The sequence below is a fragment of the Psittacula echo genome (assembly GCF_963264785.1).
Source record: "Psittacula echo genome assembly, chromosome: 2".
NCBI lineage: Eukaryota > Metazoa > Chordata > Aves > Psittaciformes > Psittacidae > Psittacula > Psittacula echo.
Window position 1 is genome coordinate 121,759,877 of NC_137737.1, and position 18,074 is coordinate 121,777,950.

The following is an 18,074-nucleotide window of genomic DNA, read 5'->3' on the forward strand; positions in this document are numbered from 1 at the left end:
TCTGGGATGAAATCCTTCTGAAATATATTTTCAGAGCTATCCCTGATCCAAAACTTCGACAAAAATACCTTCTTTTGGATTTTTTTAACCCTTTCCCTGTGGCTGCTGAACTTACCTTTCACTTTATTTGTGCTACAGTCCCTACAACTCTGTAGGACCTTTTGCATGTATAATAAAATGGCTGAAGCATATTTGGTAATATTTCTGTTGGCAATACTTTTATTCCTCTTGACTAATTAACCAAAACTGATGAAGTTCCAAGAAGCAGCATTATGCAGCTTTATTCAGTTAGTTTTGTTGGTTCAAGCCTTAGTTTTGGGCAACTTCCTGTTACAATGCTTTAAAAAGGGAATTACTTAAAATCTTTTTACTTTTTCCTTAACAATGAAAGAAATAGAGAAATAAGTATTGGTTACCTTCATTTTCTGCCAGTAAAGCAGGTTTGGTGTTGTATATGTCACTGTAAAAACTAAATAAAGTATTCACATCAGTTGTGAACAATTTGTGCCAGCAAACGTTAAAGCGTCAAAGAAACCTCTTTAAAATGCTAACAAATTTACTTACAAACACCTATATTTATTATTTCATAAATAGGCGCAACAGGTTCCATAAAAAAGATTAAATACAGACACAGTATGAAGAAACAATAATACATAGCCATATGTAAAGGTTATAATTTAGCTGTCTCCAATCTGTTTCCGCATCTAATAAAATATCAGGTAAGCATTTGGCAGTTTTATACACGAAAGGACACATAAAGTGATTTTCTTTTTTTAAAAAAAAGAAGCTTTTTTTAGGCAGTACAAAATAAATGTGTTTGCTCTTTATCAACATTAGTTTCTGTCCTTTATTTTTTTTTTTTTTTTTTTGTGTTTATTTCATCAGACAAAGCCAATATTTTAAATTAATATAATTTGGGAATATTTTACTTTTTTTTTTTTTTCTCCAGACACTTTGAAAATATAGAACTATTAGTCAGTTGTTTAAAAATGAAGTAAAAATATGAATGTTTGCCAATTTAACCCTTATTGTGAAATCAATAAACTGGAATGAGCCAGTTTCAATTACAATTAGCTACAAAAACATTCACATTTTATACTCTAGGAGAGTGTAACATAGATGCTATTTACAAACTTGCTATGACTGCTACATCAAGCCATTTAAAAAGTCTTTAGTAGTTTCATATAAACACCCATTATGAAAAACCAATGGAAAATCCAGGACTTTTATCTGAGACATCTACAGTTGCTAAGGCAGTTACTATCGCAGCACTTCACAGCAAAAACCAACATAAAATCTGAATGGTCCAAGTTTCCTTCAGGGAAGAAGAAAAGCAATGTCCGTTAAAGGATCTCAGGGTAGGGATGGAAAGGAGAAAGAAAGAGAAAAAAATGGGTAAAAAAAAAAAAGAGAAAAAAAAAGAAAAAGGAAGAAGCAAGACTATTTTTTCCGGAGTGGGTGACCCACAAGCTCAAATAGTCCTAAGTGCTTAGCAACTTGTATTTCCTAATAAAATGCAGAACTGCCTTGACTGCATAAAGCAATCCATGATGAAAAGACTTCCCTGCATTCCTCAGTGGAAAGGAAAGGTGTTTCAGATTTTCAGGTAAGGTAGAGTGCTTTGTCCCTCTGCATGCCCCTGTTCAAAAAGAAAAAAGAACAAATGCGATTTTACATTTCTTTTTCCGATATTTTAGTCCTGTTCTTCAAAAAAAACCCCATATCTCTACCACAGGTCATTAATTCCAAGCATATCACTGAAGTATGGCTTCATGACCATGGTAATAGTAAGAAAAATCCTAGTGCCATAGTGGCATGTAGCAACCTGAAGACCACATCTGGCTCTAAACTACACAGGCCTGGGACATGGGTTTAAGCTCTGGTTTGACATCACCTACTTTAGCAGATTGGTAGCACTGATGGTCCCTCTTTCATGTACTGCATAGACAGGTACAGCTGAGGGTTCAGCACAGGTCTTGGAACAATATTCCATAAGCACCCTAATATGATGTGGCCACTTTCCTTAGAGGTCAGGAAACCTTAGTTACATGCACATAGGTGCCAGATGCTGATATCTCTGGCCTATTTTATTCCCTCATACAGACAGCCAAAACGCTTTGGGTAGGCATGTGTTTGTGTTCATTTCTCTGCGCTAATTTGATGATTTGGTAGCAACTAAGAGCTTTTATCTGCCTTTGCCTTGGTGATTCATGCCAAGGTCAAGGAGAGGTCAGGCTGGTCAGCATGTTCACAAGGCACAACATCTATCATTTAAAACTCAAAAGATACCTTCTGTTCAGAGTCTTAAATGTTTCCATGCAGTTCTGTGGACAGCAATATGGCTCCAGAAAACCCATGTTGCAGAAGAGCTGGGGGTTTGAAGGGGCTACTGACCTTATGGTAGAGCTCTTACAGGCATGGTGTTTTGTTTCTGGTTACAGTCATGTGATCCTCATGCCAATTCCCTTCCCTGTATCTTGTATCACATACATCACCCCTGCATCTCACTGTTTGGTTTTCATGACCCAAACTAGTTGTTTTCACTGGCAGCAAGCTCTTCTCAGCAATGGAGTATTTGGAGAAAATAGTTCATGCCATTTGCCTCTCAGATAGGACATAGTCATCTTAAAACTTCTTTCCTGTACCTTCTCCCTCAAGATTTCAGTCCTGATTTTCTAACAAACAGAAGTTCTCTAAGATCAAAGTGTATGTGCTGTGATAAAGTGACAACAATACCTAATAAATGCATGTATTGAAAACTTCTTGTCCCACAACAGTCTAACTCCTGAATAAATACAGTACATTCACAGATGCACTTCTGAAATCCTATAGGGAAACAGGCAACAAAGTTTCCAAGTTTTATCAGACACTTGTGTCATGAATATTGGTCAACACAAGGTGGCATTCACTGGCTGCTTACCCATTACTGCAGTAGTCATTATTCCAGTCCACAGTCTGTGCTGGAGGATTTCTGCACCCTGAACGAACATACTCCATTGCTTGGGTAACAACTTGTGCAGCTGTTGATGTTGGATTGATGATATTCTGATAATCAGGCTGAAGAGTAAATCCCTAGAGGAGAAAGCAAGTACATTATGATGTATGGAAACCAAGCAAGAGTTCGGATACAATAAAAAAACCCCAAAATATGCATACTGTGAAATTGTAGAATACTTCCTTTTCCAGGTGTACTTTAGGTCATCAAAATTCAAATAGGAAAAAACATGTTGGTGCTTTCTAAGTTTTTAAATTGTTGTTTGATTTGAGAAATGAAACACTGCCAAATTGTTATCTACTAGGGTCACAGGAAGAAACTAAAAGGGACAGTGCAGAAACAATTCAAAACCAAGAGAACAACTCAATCAGCACCGGGGCAAAAAACCCTGTTTGCTCCTTAGATCCATTTAGATTAAATGTAAGGATACACACTAGTTGTTAATTCCCAGAATATGCAACAGAATCTTTTTGAAGGATGGAGGCAGCAGGTGGCTGACTGTTTTATTAGACTACACCTATTCACATATTGTTCTCAAAACCCTTTTTCTTCATTCAGTCACAAAGGGACCATCTGCTGCTTCTTTTATTTGTACTTCTCTCTCAACTAAACAGAAATTCAACCAAAGCCTTTTAACAGTTGTTGGACTAATGTAGCGAAAGTAGCACAGAATAATTTGCTTTTTGAAACTAAGAAGCTGAGAAAAAAAGTGGAAGTTACAAAGAGACATCTAACCTGCTCCCTGAAACCTCTGTCATGTGAAGTTATAATAATTTTTAGCTCTTTTGATATATGAGGATGTTTAAATATTGTGTTTCAAAACCAGGAGAACTACTGAAATTTCAAGGCTGATGTATCTGGTTCACCCTGTGTAAATGTATATCATATTCCTGTAGAGTTAGAAGAACTACGCTGGGTAAAAGTATGGGAGTGCTGTATGAAAGCAATCAACGACTGCTGAAAAAAACCCAGACCAAACTTCTTCCTGGGGAAGGGCATACAATTCCCACTCAAGTTATGCGGATATGTAGCTGCTAAATCAGAAACTGAACCTGAATCGAGATACCTAGTTTGAAAACCCCTTCTGTCTGGCCAAAGTCCATGTAAAGAATAGACTGAATTGAAGCTCACAGCTTTTAGTTTTAAATTGTAGCTTATTATGTGATTATGTCATCATATCTGTGATCACTTCTTGCACACAGCTTTCACTGGGACAGGAATTTTGTGGAGAGCTGTGTTTTTTTTTCTCCAGGTTTAACAAGTCAGCCACACTATCTTTAATCAATATAAATGAGTATTCTCAGTTTTTGCCTGGCCCCTCCATCCACAGAAATGAACTTCCTTCAAGTATAGCATATCAGTTCCTTCTTCAAATCTCTCTTTCTTGGTGCATTATACTCCGGCTCTTTCCCAGAGGTCCTGAGGGTGTTCTGCCCTGCCACGTCTCTAGTGTATACCGTCAACCCACTCCACTCATCCTGATCTTGGATTGTGGCCATAAATGAGTGCCATTTTCTTCCATATTATCTCCCATATGGAGTATATTCCAAGTCACACTTCAGTACGCATTTCAGCTCTTTGAAGCCTCACTTTGTCTTTGATTACTCCAAGAAACAGTAGCAGGCAAGTCCACAGCTGAATTCTGCATCTAGTTGTCATGTAAATTATACACTGCCCAGCTAATAAAGTACAATAAAACCCACCCGTGGTGACTGTACACTGCTTTTTCACCAGGCTCCAAAGCTGCACATCAGGCTGCTAAACAACCCCCATGCCTGCAACGGATCCAAAGGAAACTGTAATTGAGCAAATTTCCCAATGACTTTAATTGGAGGTTCATGTAATTAGAAGGCAGAAAAATTGGTTTTGTAGATCACCATCATCATTTTTATACAAAACATCATCCATAAGGACTTCCTAATTTTGCTGTAAGAGTAAACTAACCGCAGAAGCACATCCTACCCTCAGGCAATCAGGTCTACCTTTGGTAGAAATGCCCTTGAGCTATCTCTTATCAGTCTTCATGAAACAATTATATATGAGAAAAGCACTATATGGGACCAGCAGCTCCAGCAGTGCTGTAGCAAAGCATGCAAGTGAGCATGCAGCAAGAAGAGACAGTTCCCTCAAATTAGAGGAAGAGACCATCAATGCAATATCCATTTAATTTCTTCTGGACTTACAGCAAATAATAGAATCATAGAAACACAGAATGGTTTGGGTTGGAAAGGACCTTAAAGATCATCTAGTTCCACGTCCCCTGCCATGGGCAGGGACACCTTGCACTAGACCAGGTTGCTCAAAATTCCATTTAGTCTGTCCTTGAACACTTCCAGGGATGGATCATCCACAAATTCTCTGGGCAACCTGTTCCAGTGTCTCACCACCCTCACAGTAAAGAATTTCTTCCTCATGTCTAATCTAAATCTACCTTCTTTCAGTTTAAAGCCATTCCCTCTTGTCTTAAATTAAATAAATGAATAGCTTAGATGCTGGAGGATGGTCCTGTAGTTTAAATGCCAGCTTCGAACTGGGTGGGGACTTATATTTTTTCAGATTTTCTGTATGACCACAGACAAATTGCTTTGGCTGTCCTCCAGCGAAGCATGCATGCACATACGCTTGGACTGAATTGATGCCTCTCATATTAAAGTTGGGACCACAGATCCAAACTTAATTCTCCTATCTGCAAATTAAGGGGTAACAACACTTTCATCTTGCACCTGGCAAGTCTGTTTAGTTTACAACTGTCTGGGATTGGAGCCTGTTTCTTAGGACATGCTCATACACTAGATTTTAATGTGGTGCAGAGGTATCTGAGCCAGGCTGCAGCTCTGAAGCAGCTGAGTTCAGCGGTCCCTCTGGGGTTGAGGGCTACCTCAACCAAGCAGTGTGGGTGCTGGGAAGTGTACTTCTAAGGCAAAGTAATTTATGAAACCCAAACTCAATATGAAGGACTGATAAAGCATGGTGATGTTTGAGATGTAAGCAATAATTACTTCAGCATTTTCACCAACAGAAGAGCTCTGGAAGTAGAGATAGCTACAACAGAGGGAGACAGCCTTGTACCAGGCTTGTAGTAAATATTTGTGTATTATTTATGTAAGCCCTTAACAAACAATGATGAAATAAAAAGTGCTCAGAAAATGAGTGCTTCGAGGTCTAATTAAACAATGCTGAATGTTTTTGCATCGTAATGCCCAAGAGAAAATCACCAACTGTTTTGCAACATGCCTAGAATTTTAAACTTCATTTTCTTGTTCCAGATTGAAATAAAAATAGGGAACTTGATAAAGATTAATTCGATGTCAGGAGGGACATTTGCTTTTTAATTAGATTTCTGTAGCCCTAGCAGTTTCGTTGTGCCACTGTAGCAAGTCCTAAAAAGCCTGCAGCAGAACTAAACAGTGATCCTCATCTCCACACTTTACTGGGAACTAATTTCATTTCCTGCCTGTCTGGAGAGGTATTTTCAACAGGCATCAATGTTTTTGTCTTCACAACTGATTTATTCATCAATCTCAATGTGATATTTTAAACCTTTAAATTACATCCAAATCCTAAAGCATCTGTTTATTACACAAGGAAATTGAAAATCTGTCTGTGTGATATCATAGAAAGATTTTTCCTTAAGGTTATAAAGGAAGTTGACAGATATTAATGATTTTTTTTTCCTCTTGACCTCATTCGAAGACAAAGCTAACAAAAAAGAGGAAAAATCTGGACAAATATAGCAGGTCCCTGAGTTTACTATATACAATATACACTAGAAAAAATGAGGCTATTACTTTTGGCAGGCTATGCAATCATCTTGCTGTATATATTTATTTTCTAAAGGAAAACAAATACCTAAAAGTAGACTAAAATGAGTTATTATTAAAAAAAAAAATAAAAAATAAAATGTGACATACGTTAATCTTCTACTTTGTTATGCATACACTTGCAGCCATGATTACTAGGCGTTAAGAATCTAGTTTTGCTTGCTTTACCTATGAACTGATGTGGGACAGAGATTGTAACAGGACTTCCCATCCCACCCCATTCTTGGGTGAAGGATTTTGAACAGGAAAGGAGATGCTTCCAGCAGGGCTACTTAAAAGGCTTCCTTAACAAGGATGGGGTGTATCTGGGAGGGAATGAATCCTCAGTCTCAGCACTCCCCACACAAAACAGCACAGTACAACAGGCTGCATAGTGGAGTACACTCAGAAAGAAGCAAAAATGTCTGTGTGAGTACAGAAAGGGAAGAACAACTTTGAAACAGAAAACAGGTTGCAACTTTAGACACCATTTTAGCCTGATCATTGGAGAAATTGTGCTGATTTGAATGACAAGGGTTAAGATTCAGACTATCTGATCCCCACTAAGAAAAAATTGAACATCATGTCAAACCTAAGAAACAGACTGGAGAGAAGCAACTCTTTTATCAGGTTAAAAATAATACACTGATAAAATGCTCACATGAGCATTTAATTAAAGAAAAATCACACTCTTCTAATCTACAGTGTTTCTTCCAGTGTATCAAAAGTGGATGAAAGAAAAACTGCTACACAATGGATTTAGACTTTCACAAAGTAAAACTTTAATGTGGCTCACTTTAATAATATTTAAGAAAAACATAGCATAATTCAGAATTAGAAGTTAAATATAATAACAATCAGGATCTAATTGAGAATAGATTGAGAATAGAACTAAACAGTCATTTCTTTCAGTGCAAAGGATTAACACTGTAAACAAGTACCTCGAAGGTCTACAGTATACCCATTATTTAATTTATTAATTAATTGTTTTGGAACAGGAAGGAAAAGAGACAAAATAGTCTCCTTTCCAGAAAAAAAAAAAAAAAAAAATCAAAAAAATATCTGGATAACTCAAATAGAGAAGATTGCTCAAAACAAATTAAAAAGTATTTACTAATTCTAGGCATATGACCAAAATGCTAATACTTAAATATTACTTTGCCTTGTGCATTTCAGAACAATTTGGATGCATTGCTGTATACTCCACAGAACTAATTGATTTTTAAAGTAATGGAAATTGTGCAGTCACTGAGGATTTTTGGCTACCAACCCTTCTGATCTTCTTGATGCTCTGTACTTTTTGTGGACTCGTGGAGGAGACTGCCCTTCTCCAGCTGGCAGTCTCTCTTGGTTTGGCAGCTGCACATGTGCAGGCAGTGGAGGACATGCTGTTCCCTGTGGAGCTGATAAATATCAGCTCATTGTCCTGGTAGCAGTGGGGGCAGAACTGTCTCCCCAGGTCAGCACTTCCTAATTCCTCCTCAAAGTTACACACAGAAGAAGAGTTTGTGGATTTCATGCACAGTGGCTTTGGAGAATTGTGTTCCTGCTTGCCAGGACTGGAATCTGGTTCCTTATGTGATTTTTCTTGGAGATGGCAGTACTTCAGACATACCACAAGATGCTCTTTAGGATAAGAAACTATCCTCCCTCGCCTGGAGAAAACGAGTGACCAAATCTCCCTGTCCTGGGTTCAGCAGTAGCAGTCATTTTTTCTCCTTCTTAGTAGCTGATGCAGCGCTGTGTTTTTGACTTTCGGCATCGGAACAGCGCTGATAAAACCAATGTTTTTAGTTGCTGGTCAGAATGTTTAGTCTGACCAAGGACTTTCTGAGCCTCATGCTCTGCCAGGGAGGAGGGGAAGCCGGGAGGAAGCAGAGACAGGACACCTGACCCAATCTAGCCAAAGAGGTATTCCATACCACAGCACGTCATGCCCAGGATGTAACTGAGAGTTACCCGGAAGGGCACTCTCTGCTCGGTTGGGCTCGTTTCGGCAGGTGGTATTGTATTCTCTTCCCTTGTTATTTCCTTTATCATTATTATTATTGGTGGTAGCAGTAGTGATTTGTGTTATACCTTAGTTATTGAACTGTTCTTATCTCAACCCCTGGGAGTCACATTCTTTTGATTCTCCTCCCCATCCCTCCAGGGGCGGGGGGGTGTGTGTGAGTAGAAACTGCGTGGCTGACTTGCTGACAGGGTTTAAACCACGACATCTCCCCTAGCCACAGTGTTAAGGCAGGGGATCTGTAGAGAACAAGGATTTCTTAAGCCTGCTACCACTGAGCGTCACACTAGTAAGCCACTAACTATTTCAAAGCTAGATGTCACAAAAAAAAGGAAAGAAATGACAACTCACCACTGGTGGCACCTGTGACTACTGTTTCTAACAGGTCTGCAGCACAGCTATCTGTCTGCAATGGTGGTGCCCAGCCAGGTGAGTCTGCGAATGCCTGCAGTAGAAGACTGCTAGGAAGCTGTTGGCAGACTTACCCTTCCCTTGCCCTTATTAACGCTTCATGCTGTAGCATGACATGAGAGAATTTACCTAATTTCTTCTTAAGGTGTATTAGTCTGTTTGGTATGAGCAGTAGTGAGGCTTCTGAAAAGGAAAATATCTCCTGTTGTAAGTCATGCTGTAGGGAGTGGGATGTTAATTATTTTCTGTTCTGCTTACACAAACTAGGTTCCTTTTGGGGTCTTTGGAAAAGGCTTAGGGTGGCCACACCTTTAGCATGGAGGAAATCAAACAGCTGAGGGAGGAGGAAGTGAAAAAAAGTTGAAATAAATACAACTATTGCTTCTGGTTTACCAGACCACATAGTCTCCCATTCCTCTTGGCTGTCTTTTTATGTAGCAGAATAGCAGGGTCTACACTGTGCTGCTGCGGACTGGAGCCTCACATCGAGAGACCTTCTTCCTTCCTCACCATGGGCCAGACACACAGGTTGGTTCCGTTTGTCCCCATTGCTGTTGGTTCTATGCTGCTCCATCATTTGGAGGGCTTGCTTCTTTTTCCACTATGCCTTTTCCTCTTAACTCACTCTGTGGTGAGCAGTGTTTTGAGCAGAGAGAAGAGCAGAATCCTTAGAAAACTGAGCCAGAAAGAAGCTCAGGTTACAGTTTCTTGACTTCTTGTTCTTTGCCATTTGGTGGCCAACCTGTCTTCCTTGCTCTAATGCAATATAAAATCCTGGTGATAGTGTTTTCTAATATAGCTTGAGTATGACTAGAAAGAGGCATACCCAAGAGACTAGAGAGGATACCACTGTGCTACTCTAGCATTGCAAGTCATGGTGTAGTATGCCTGTTGCCCTAAAATTTAAGATACCAACATCTGTCTTGAAAGGAAATGGATCCTATATTTAAACTAAATTCTCAAACTCTGTAAACTTTCGTATGCTAAAATAAATAAATAAACAAACAAATAAATAAACAAATTTACAAATATTCCAAAGTGAAATTACATAGTTTTTCCAGAGGTCAAAGGTTATATTACTTCAAAACAAAAGAAGGAGTATAAGAAGTATAAACTTCCTTGCAGATTTTTCACAGTGCTTAAAGAGAAATGTAGTTAAGATTGGCAGTGAAGCTCAGAAATATCTCACCACGATATCTTCATTATGAGCATCAGCCTTTCTGATTAAGGAATATAAGCTGGTAAAAAGTATTTAACCTAACCTTTCAGGAGATTAATAGTGGAGAGCAGGAACACAGCGATACACCATTTTTTGCTTTATTGACTTGTTCTTAGTAAAGCAAGACTCATCACAGTACAGGTCTACATATGACTTCTAGACACCTCTTTTATACAACCTAGTGCCCTGTGTTTTCTCTTAAGTTAGAAATAATTGCATGCCACATATCTCACAGATGAGTGAAATTACTCTCAAGTCACTGATGTGCACACCATATGCTACAAGTGTGCAACATGGTAAAATAAAGCACCAGAAGATTCATATTATCTTACCTTTTTTGTAGTATGTAATGGCTTGGAATAGCACCTAAGTGTTTGGATTCATACAATAATGATGATGTATGTATAGACATGCAAGTATCTAACATCTGCATTACATCTTTTTGCTAGCTCCTACTGTACTATGAATTCCATAAATAAAGCCAGATTTTAAAATCTGTTGAGTAAATTATGCCTATCAATGATTCTGGAAAAGACATAAGGGGTTTTATCTTCTATAAGTCTGCACTGGACAAGTAATGTACAAGTGACACTGAACCTGGCAAACAATCTGAACTTGGAAGACTGGATCTCCAATAAAAACTCTGTGAAATATAACTATACAACTTAAACAGGCTTCTGTCACAAACGTCATCTGCCATGTTTGGCAAATGAAGCAGGATACTGCATTGAGTTCATTGTTTTGTTTCTCATTATCCTGACCCTTCAGGTTCAACCAGGATTGCATCAGGTTTAGAAGCTCCAGACAGACCCTCTTTGCTCACCTGTCTAGGACTTTCCTTGGCTAATTCCAGCTGTCTAGGTTTGTGGTTAATTCCTGAGTTTCTCTGAGACTTGAGCATGCGCTCTCCCAGGACACTCTCACCAGGACACTGGATTTCTAACCAATAGGAAAACCTTCAGGAATACATGACAGTGACAGACTCCACATTTTTGTGGTCATAAGTCTGATGAGTATTTATTTACTCTGTGAAAAATAAACTGGACCAGGAAAAATACAAGTTTTCCTTCCTGTCTGATTATTCCAAATCACATTCAGGACTAAGGTCAAAGACTGAAAAAAATCATATCACCATGAGCACTGAACCTTGGTTCACCTTCCAAACAGCTGAATTTATCAGTCCAGATTTGAAAATCTTTTTTTCTTTTTTTTGCCTTTGTCCTCCTTTGAAAAATTTCTTTCCCCATTAAATTGTTCTCCCAGCTATGTTTTGTGTTCAGGTATTCCCTTCTCTAAAGGCCAGTCTTGAGATGAAATGTTTCCAGCTTGGAAAGCAAATGCAAATGCCTTGTTAGCAAAGGTGAATTTATAGAGATATTCAAAACATGTAGCAAGTTCATGACTATTTATTATCAACCCCAACTGACAAGTTTTGTGTATACAAATTCTGTAGATTCTTGCAACTCCATCCAAAAAAAAAAAAAAAAAATCATTCTACTGTCTCTTTGCAAGGCAAGATCTTATTATTGATAGTCAGGGCTCATTCAATACAAAAGGAAATTTTCTCTCAGAATGTTAGCAGAGTTAATCGGCTCTAACCCTCCATAGGCCTGGGCCCAAAAGTCACAGTATTATGCTTGGCCTGCATTCATTCAGAACTCCTAGAAAATGTATTGAGAATCAATTAAACCATTGAGAATGAAGAGAAAAAAAAGCACCATCATATTGGGATACTGGGCACAACCCACTTATTTCCAGTAAAAAAAAGGTATACCTATCTAGCAAAATGAAGTTACGAAAGCAGCAGAAGCTAACATACTTGTGTTCACTTAATCAATCATGTTTAATACAACCTATGTTGCTTTATGTTCCCTCTGATTGTTCCATATCACAGTCAGCACAAGGGTAACAGCACAAGCTGCAATCAGATCTTTTTCTAGACATTCCTGCCTTTTGTTTGTAAAATGTGTTTCCTGAAGACTTAACATTTCACTTATATTTCAGGATGCTCCCACATATGCAGATGGATGCACTTCTACTTAATGGATGCCCCCTGAATTTGGGGGAAGACAGGGCTAGAGTTCAGAAGAATGTGCTGCACATTGTTGCTAACATGGACAGTTCTACTGAAATTCCCTGTCATCTAGGTAACCTCATTCGTTTGCTCTTGCCTTCAAAAGACTAAGCCCTCAGACTATACTACTGTGGTTTTGGAACCCTGCAAAATTAAAGCTAATCCATAGCTCCAAATCTCCATCACCATGTCAGTTTGTGGACGACTTCCCTTTCAACACCACAAAAAAAATTCCCCAGACAACTGAAAAGCTCAAACTTACTTGCTGCATTGTAGGTGAATGTAAAGCAGACTGGACTTGCATCGGTAGCTGGTTTCCAATGGACTGCTGCATTGAAATTGGCTGGTGTTGCTGGATGTTGAGATGCTGGTGCAGAGGGGGGCTGATCTGAAGAGGTGGCGGTGGGGACACAGCCATGTTTGCTATGGAAACAGTCACTGGCATTTGGTTGTTGGGCTTGGGCGCTATGTTCCTGGGGATATTGGCATGCATGGCAGTGATGTGAGGATTCATTCCTGGTTGTTGGTGGTAGTGGGAACTGAGGTACAGTGCAGAGTGAGCCTGGGAGGGCCCATGAAACACTGACTGCTTTGAATTCATCATCTGAGGTTGCGGAGAGGCTTTAGCATCAACAGGTTCACTGTAGCTCTGTTGAGAAAAACAAAAACCAGACAATACTTAGAAGCTACAAAATGCTGCTATCTACCCACTGAAGTCTAAGAGTCACACCACGGTAAAACACATATCTGGACCATTAAATTATCCTTGAAATGGATTTTGGTTATTATATGGGGAAAAAGAAAACCCCTTTTATCTTACACTCTTCAACATTGTGAAAAAAAAAAAAAAAGAAGTTAGCTCCTGTGTTTCCTGGTCTAGCCTGACATTTTGCTTTTTCCAAACTTGAAACTGGCATAACTGACCTAGTACCTTACACAACAAAGACAACCAAGGCCATCACATTTATTCACATATACAGCCACTACTATTGTTCTCCAATTTGACGGCCTAGTTGAAAAGAGGTTCGGAAGGCGGGTTCCAGCAGAAGTCTGCCGTGATTTTGACATGTCTCAACTTTCCATCTGCAAACCAGGGAAAAGAAGCTCAGTGTCCTTTACCATACATTGATAACTGCTAATAGTGCTTTATTACTTAGGCAACATGATGAAGAGGCTAAACCCCATTCACAGTTGTCCCACTGCATTTGAACAAATATGTTAGTTGCTGTGCCAATACCTGCATTTTGAAACGTTCTGTGCTGGGTTGCTACCCACGCCAGCAATTGAATGTTTCATAAGCCATGCATTTAGAAAAATAAGGATATTCTGAATAATTTCACTTTTAGCAAAACTTCCTTTGTTAATCCAGTTCATAAAGTTCTGAAAATTCTATATAAAACTGATGTCTACATATATGTGAAGCTGCATCAGACACAGGTAACCGATCTTACTCAATCTGGAAGAATACTGCATAGCGTATTAGAAAATGCACAGATTTTCAAAAACGTTACGATCTACCCTGATTTCTTCTTAAAGATGTTAGTAATAAAACCTTTCCATTAATGAATGCCAATTTTAATAATACTCTTTGTTCTAGTATTTATAACTTTAATTTAAATTGAATTTATTAAGTTGTTTTCTACACCCTTATTTTCTTAGATCTTCTCAGTGCTAACTCTATGTGCTCAAATAAATGATGAAAAAAAATATTCAGAATTAACTCCCATGAGCTTATAGGTGGGAATCATAATTTGCAGCTATGACATACTGGGATTAATAGTCAGTGAACGGTGAAACATGCTGGAAAAAAATGGCCAAAATGCACCTCTGGAGAAAGAAGTCACTTTGTCAAAACAAGGGCTGAAAGATGCATAGATGCCCTTAGTCTGTGATCTCTGTGTCATGTTTGCTCAGTTTACAAGTCAAAGTAAGTTTCCTGTTACTCTCAGCACTCCAGGGTCAGTGAAGTCTATTCAGATTCTTTCTGAAGGATGCACCATCACCAACAATCCGCTGACAAGTGCATTATTGAAATTGCTTCTTTGTATGTGATAATAAAGTTGAGAAAGCTAAGTTCATTTCCTGAAACATCACTGCAGTTCCATTAGCAAAACCCCCTTGTTTTCTCCAGTAAACTAAGGACAATTAAATGAATATGATAAAATAAATGCAAATCTCTGCTTCTGTGGATCTGCCTGACTCTGCTTGCCAGTGGGTGTACAAGTGTGCAATACGTATTATATGCATGTTTGCAAGATTCAGATGCAGACATAAATACCCACAGAGTGTAAATGATAAAACCTGAAAGTAGGTGCAAAGTCTCGCAGGTTTTTGGGATTATTTTTAAAACCCTGAACTAAAGTTCATAAACACATGAGAAATATTTTCTCCTTCTCTTCCCATTGTATTTTTAGGAAACTCCAGTGAGTGTGGGACTGCCAGGCTTGCTGAAATTTCAGAGATTCAGAAGAAGGTTTTCTAATTAGCAGTATGGTAAGGACCCTCCTCTCTAGTGTCCTGGGCTCTTTACATATTACAGGAGCAATGTGTACAGTGCTGTGTTCTACTGGAAGCATTGTCCCCTCAGGAAAACAGCTTGCTTTTCCACAGTGTAGCTGGCAGGCTTTATCTGGCCCAAGCAGGAAAATTGCTCCTGAAGTGTCTAAGAGCAGATCGGTTAAACAATTCCTCCTGGTGAGGAGGTATCAAAAACCTTTTGTGGCACTATTTGTGACGTACTGCCACATACTTACATTTCATTTGTGACTACAAAGAGGCTGCCATACAGCTCTTTAACAAAGATACAGTGAACTAATTTACTTATTGGGTAACCTGAGTCCACACATAAGTGGTGAATGCATGGCTCATACTGATAAAATTACAGATATATCAGATATTTAGTATCATTTAATACTTCAAATACCAAATGATGTCAAGAGAAATTGTACAGTCTCAGGCCAGAGATGAATAACACTTGCTTTACCTCTGAGAAGAGCATTTGCAAAGTGATCAAAAGAGACTGTTCCAGTTGTCGCAAGCTATCAATCAGCTTTCTGTATGTTTCACTACCTCCTGATGCACTGAAAAGCACTTCAGTTTCAGACCAAGTATTTTGCTGTTACTAGGACACTTTAAATATGTGATCTGAAGCCAAATTGTTCAATATCAGTGTAAAACACATCAATATTATCAGTTACTGATAATCTTGTTAAATGAATTCATTAAACGCTATTCTCCAGCATACTGCAATTGCAGCTTTTTCTAAGGCTAAGTCAGAAACACAGATTTTGTAAGTATTGCTGAAGTTAATGGAATGGGGGATGTCAAATATTTTGGCTGTGTTATGTGTCTTTACTGTGAAATATACCAAGAGGTATATATGAAGTATAGGTCACACTACCATTTTGGGCACCATTACAGGTTTCACAGATTTGAATGGGCATTGCATCTGTCCAGTACAGCATCACAGAGTCTTAGACAAGGACTTTTATTATGGGTAAAACTAGGAAGGGATTTGATTAGCCAATGTGGGCTTCAAATGAGCAGTCACGTTCCCTAACTTCGCAGGATGGAATTCAATAGTTTTATCTTGCCTTGTCCAAGAAGAAGAGGATAGAACTAATTTTTTTTAAATCCTCTTTAGTTAATTAATCTGCCCAAAACCAACATGGACAATTTACATCTCTATTTTTTTGGCATGAAGTTATAGGATAGAACTAATTTACAGATATACGCAATGGAGACCAAAATTACAAGTCGGTACACACAGGCCACCAAACATTGAAGCTTAGTATCTCCTACATGCACCAAGGTCTTCTACTAGACATGCAGTGAATAAATCTTTGATCTCTACTGTCAGAAGTATGGTGTTGTAGACCCACCACTAGAGGGTGACAGAATATTATATTTGGTTAATGGTAGGAAGTGGCATTGTGCACATAGATTAGCCAATATACACTATGACCACAAACCTAGTTTTTCTTGACAATCCTGTATGCTCTTTGAGTGGCTTCTACTTGTTCTGGAGTTCAGGTCAAAGCCTTACTCTAAGCCTTTCAAGGTCTTCATAGGCTAGGAGTAGGCTTCCTTATGGACCTGCCTTTCCATATAACATCATCATCTAATACTGTTGCCTAAAGTTAAAACAAAAAAAAAAAAATCAGAAGCTGAAGACAAGGTAGGTAGGCCAAGGCAATGGAATGCCACAGAAAAAGTATGGCTGCCCTTCAAGCACAACACAAAATTATCTGATAATTTTGCACAAAGTTTGGGAAGTGCTGAATCAAGTCCTTCTGACCAGTTTTCACCAAACTCATGCCTTTCCTTCCAATTCTAGAGCAAAGTGAACATTCCCATCCACCTTCTACTCTCCTATTGTGCACCAGAACCATTTATGCACAATTGCTGAATTAAAGAATTAAATTAGGTTAAGGGGTTAAGCATTGCTTATCCAGTTGTGCTATTCTTTTCTAAGAACAACCACCCCAGCACTGATGGTCCTTATCACAGACTGAATTCAGGCACAGGAGGAGTGTCAGCTCCTTAGAGACACTGGGGTTTCCCTCAACCCAAAACATCTAACCCACTCCTACAGCTGAGAAATTATTTTTGGGATGGACTTTCTGTTTAATTTAGCTGTGTAAGAGAAAACAGCAACTGCCTACTGATGCTATTCTGGCATCTCCACAGCTTCTTTTTGGATATAATTTTGCTTCTACTTTGAAAAGTTGCACTTTAAACCCTCACCTGTATACCTGGGTAACCAAACAGCTGTAGAGACCTAAGCACGGGTTTTGATTCTAACCTGTGGCTGACTTCTGGCTACTGTTGGCTTTTCTAACCCAATTCTGTTGAAAGGTAAACAACATTCATGTGATTGAAAGTAAAGCAAGGACGTGTTTTAACAAGGCAGTACTCCAAGGGCCTGAGCCATAGATTCTTGAATGGAAAGTCTCCTATTAACTTAAGTGATTTTGGATCAGAGCCCAACACTGTCACTTCAGTATTAATGTCTGGATGTCCATTTCATTTTTCATTAAAACCAGATAGGCCTGCCTAACAGAGGCTGAGACTCTTTCCCAAGTGATGAGCATTACTTTTGACCTATGTTTCTTCAGAAGCATACCTAGAAATTGTAAGGGCCTGTACTTACTTAATTTTGCTTTTTTAACATGTTAATGCAGTCATTTGTAGAAATGTCACCAGCAAGTAGGACCATATAGATACAGAGACATGTATACGAACATCTTCAATTTACAATACTGTATACATGCTCATGCTTTATATTCAGCATTATCTACTACAGCATATGATAACATAACATATGGGAATTAAATAAATACATTTGCAATAATTTCACTCTAGTAAGCAGTGAACAACTGATACCACTGTTTGCAATACAAAATCATAACCTATACCAACCTCAGAAGATTTTTTTACATAGCCAAAATGGTGTAACATGGTGTTACTTCAAATGAGAAACAGGTGCTTCTTTAAATGAGAAACAGGTTTGGCATTCTCTCGTCATAGGCAAGAACATGTATTATATATTTCAAAGCCTAGAA

General features: G+C 38.6%; 1 protein-coding gene across 1 annotated transcript in view; it reads right to left on the reverse strand.

Annotated features, from left to right (window-relative positions):
- Positions 1–1,602: 1,602 nt before the first annotated feature.
- TOX (thymocyte selection associated high mobility group box) overlaps positions 1,603–18,074 on the reverse strand; it is a gene marked incomplete at its 3' end in the record, with an annotated part of 227,982 nt that continues 211,510 nt past the window's right edge. Inside the window, exons 7-9 of the mRNA XM_080639674.1 lie at positions 12,773–13,159; positions 2,921–3,072; positions 1,603–1,639 (exon numbers count right to left, since the gene is read on the reverse strand). Coding sequence (XP_080495800.1) covers positions 1,603–1,639; positions 2,921–3,072; positions 12,773–13,159 — 576 coding nt within the window. The remainder of the gene's footprint in view (positions 1,640–2,920; positions 3,073–12,772; positions 13,160–18,074) is intronic.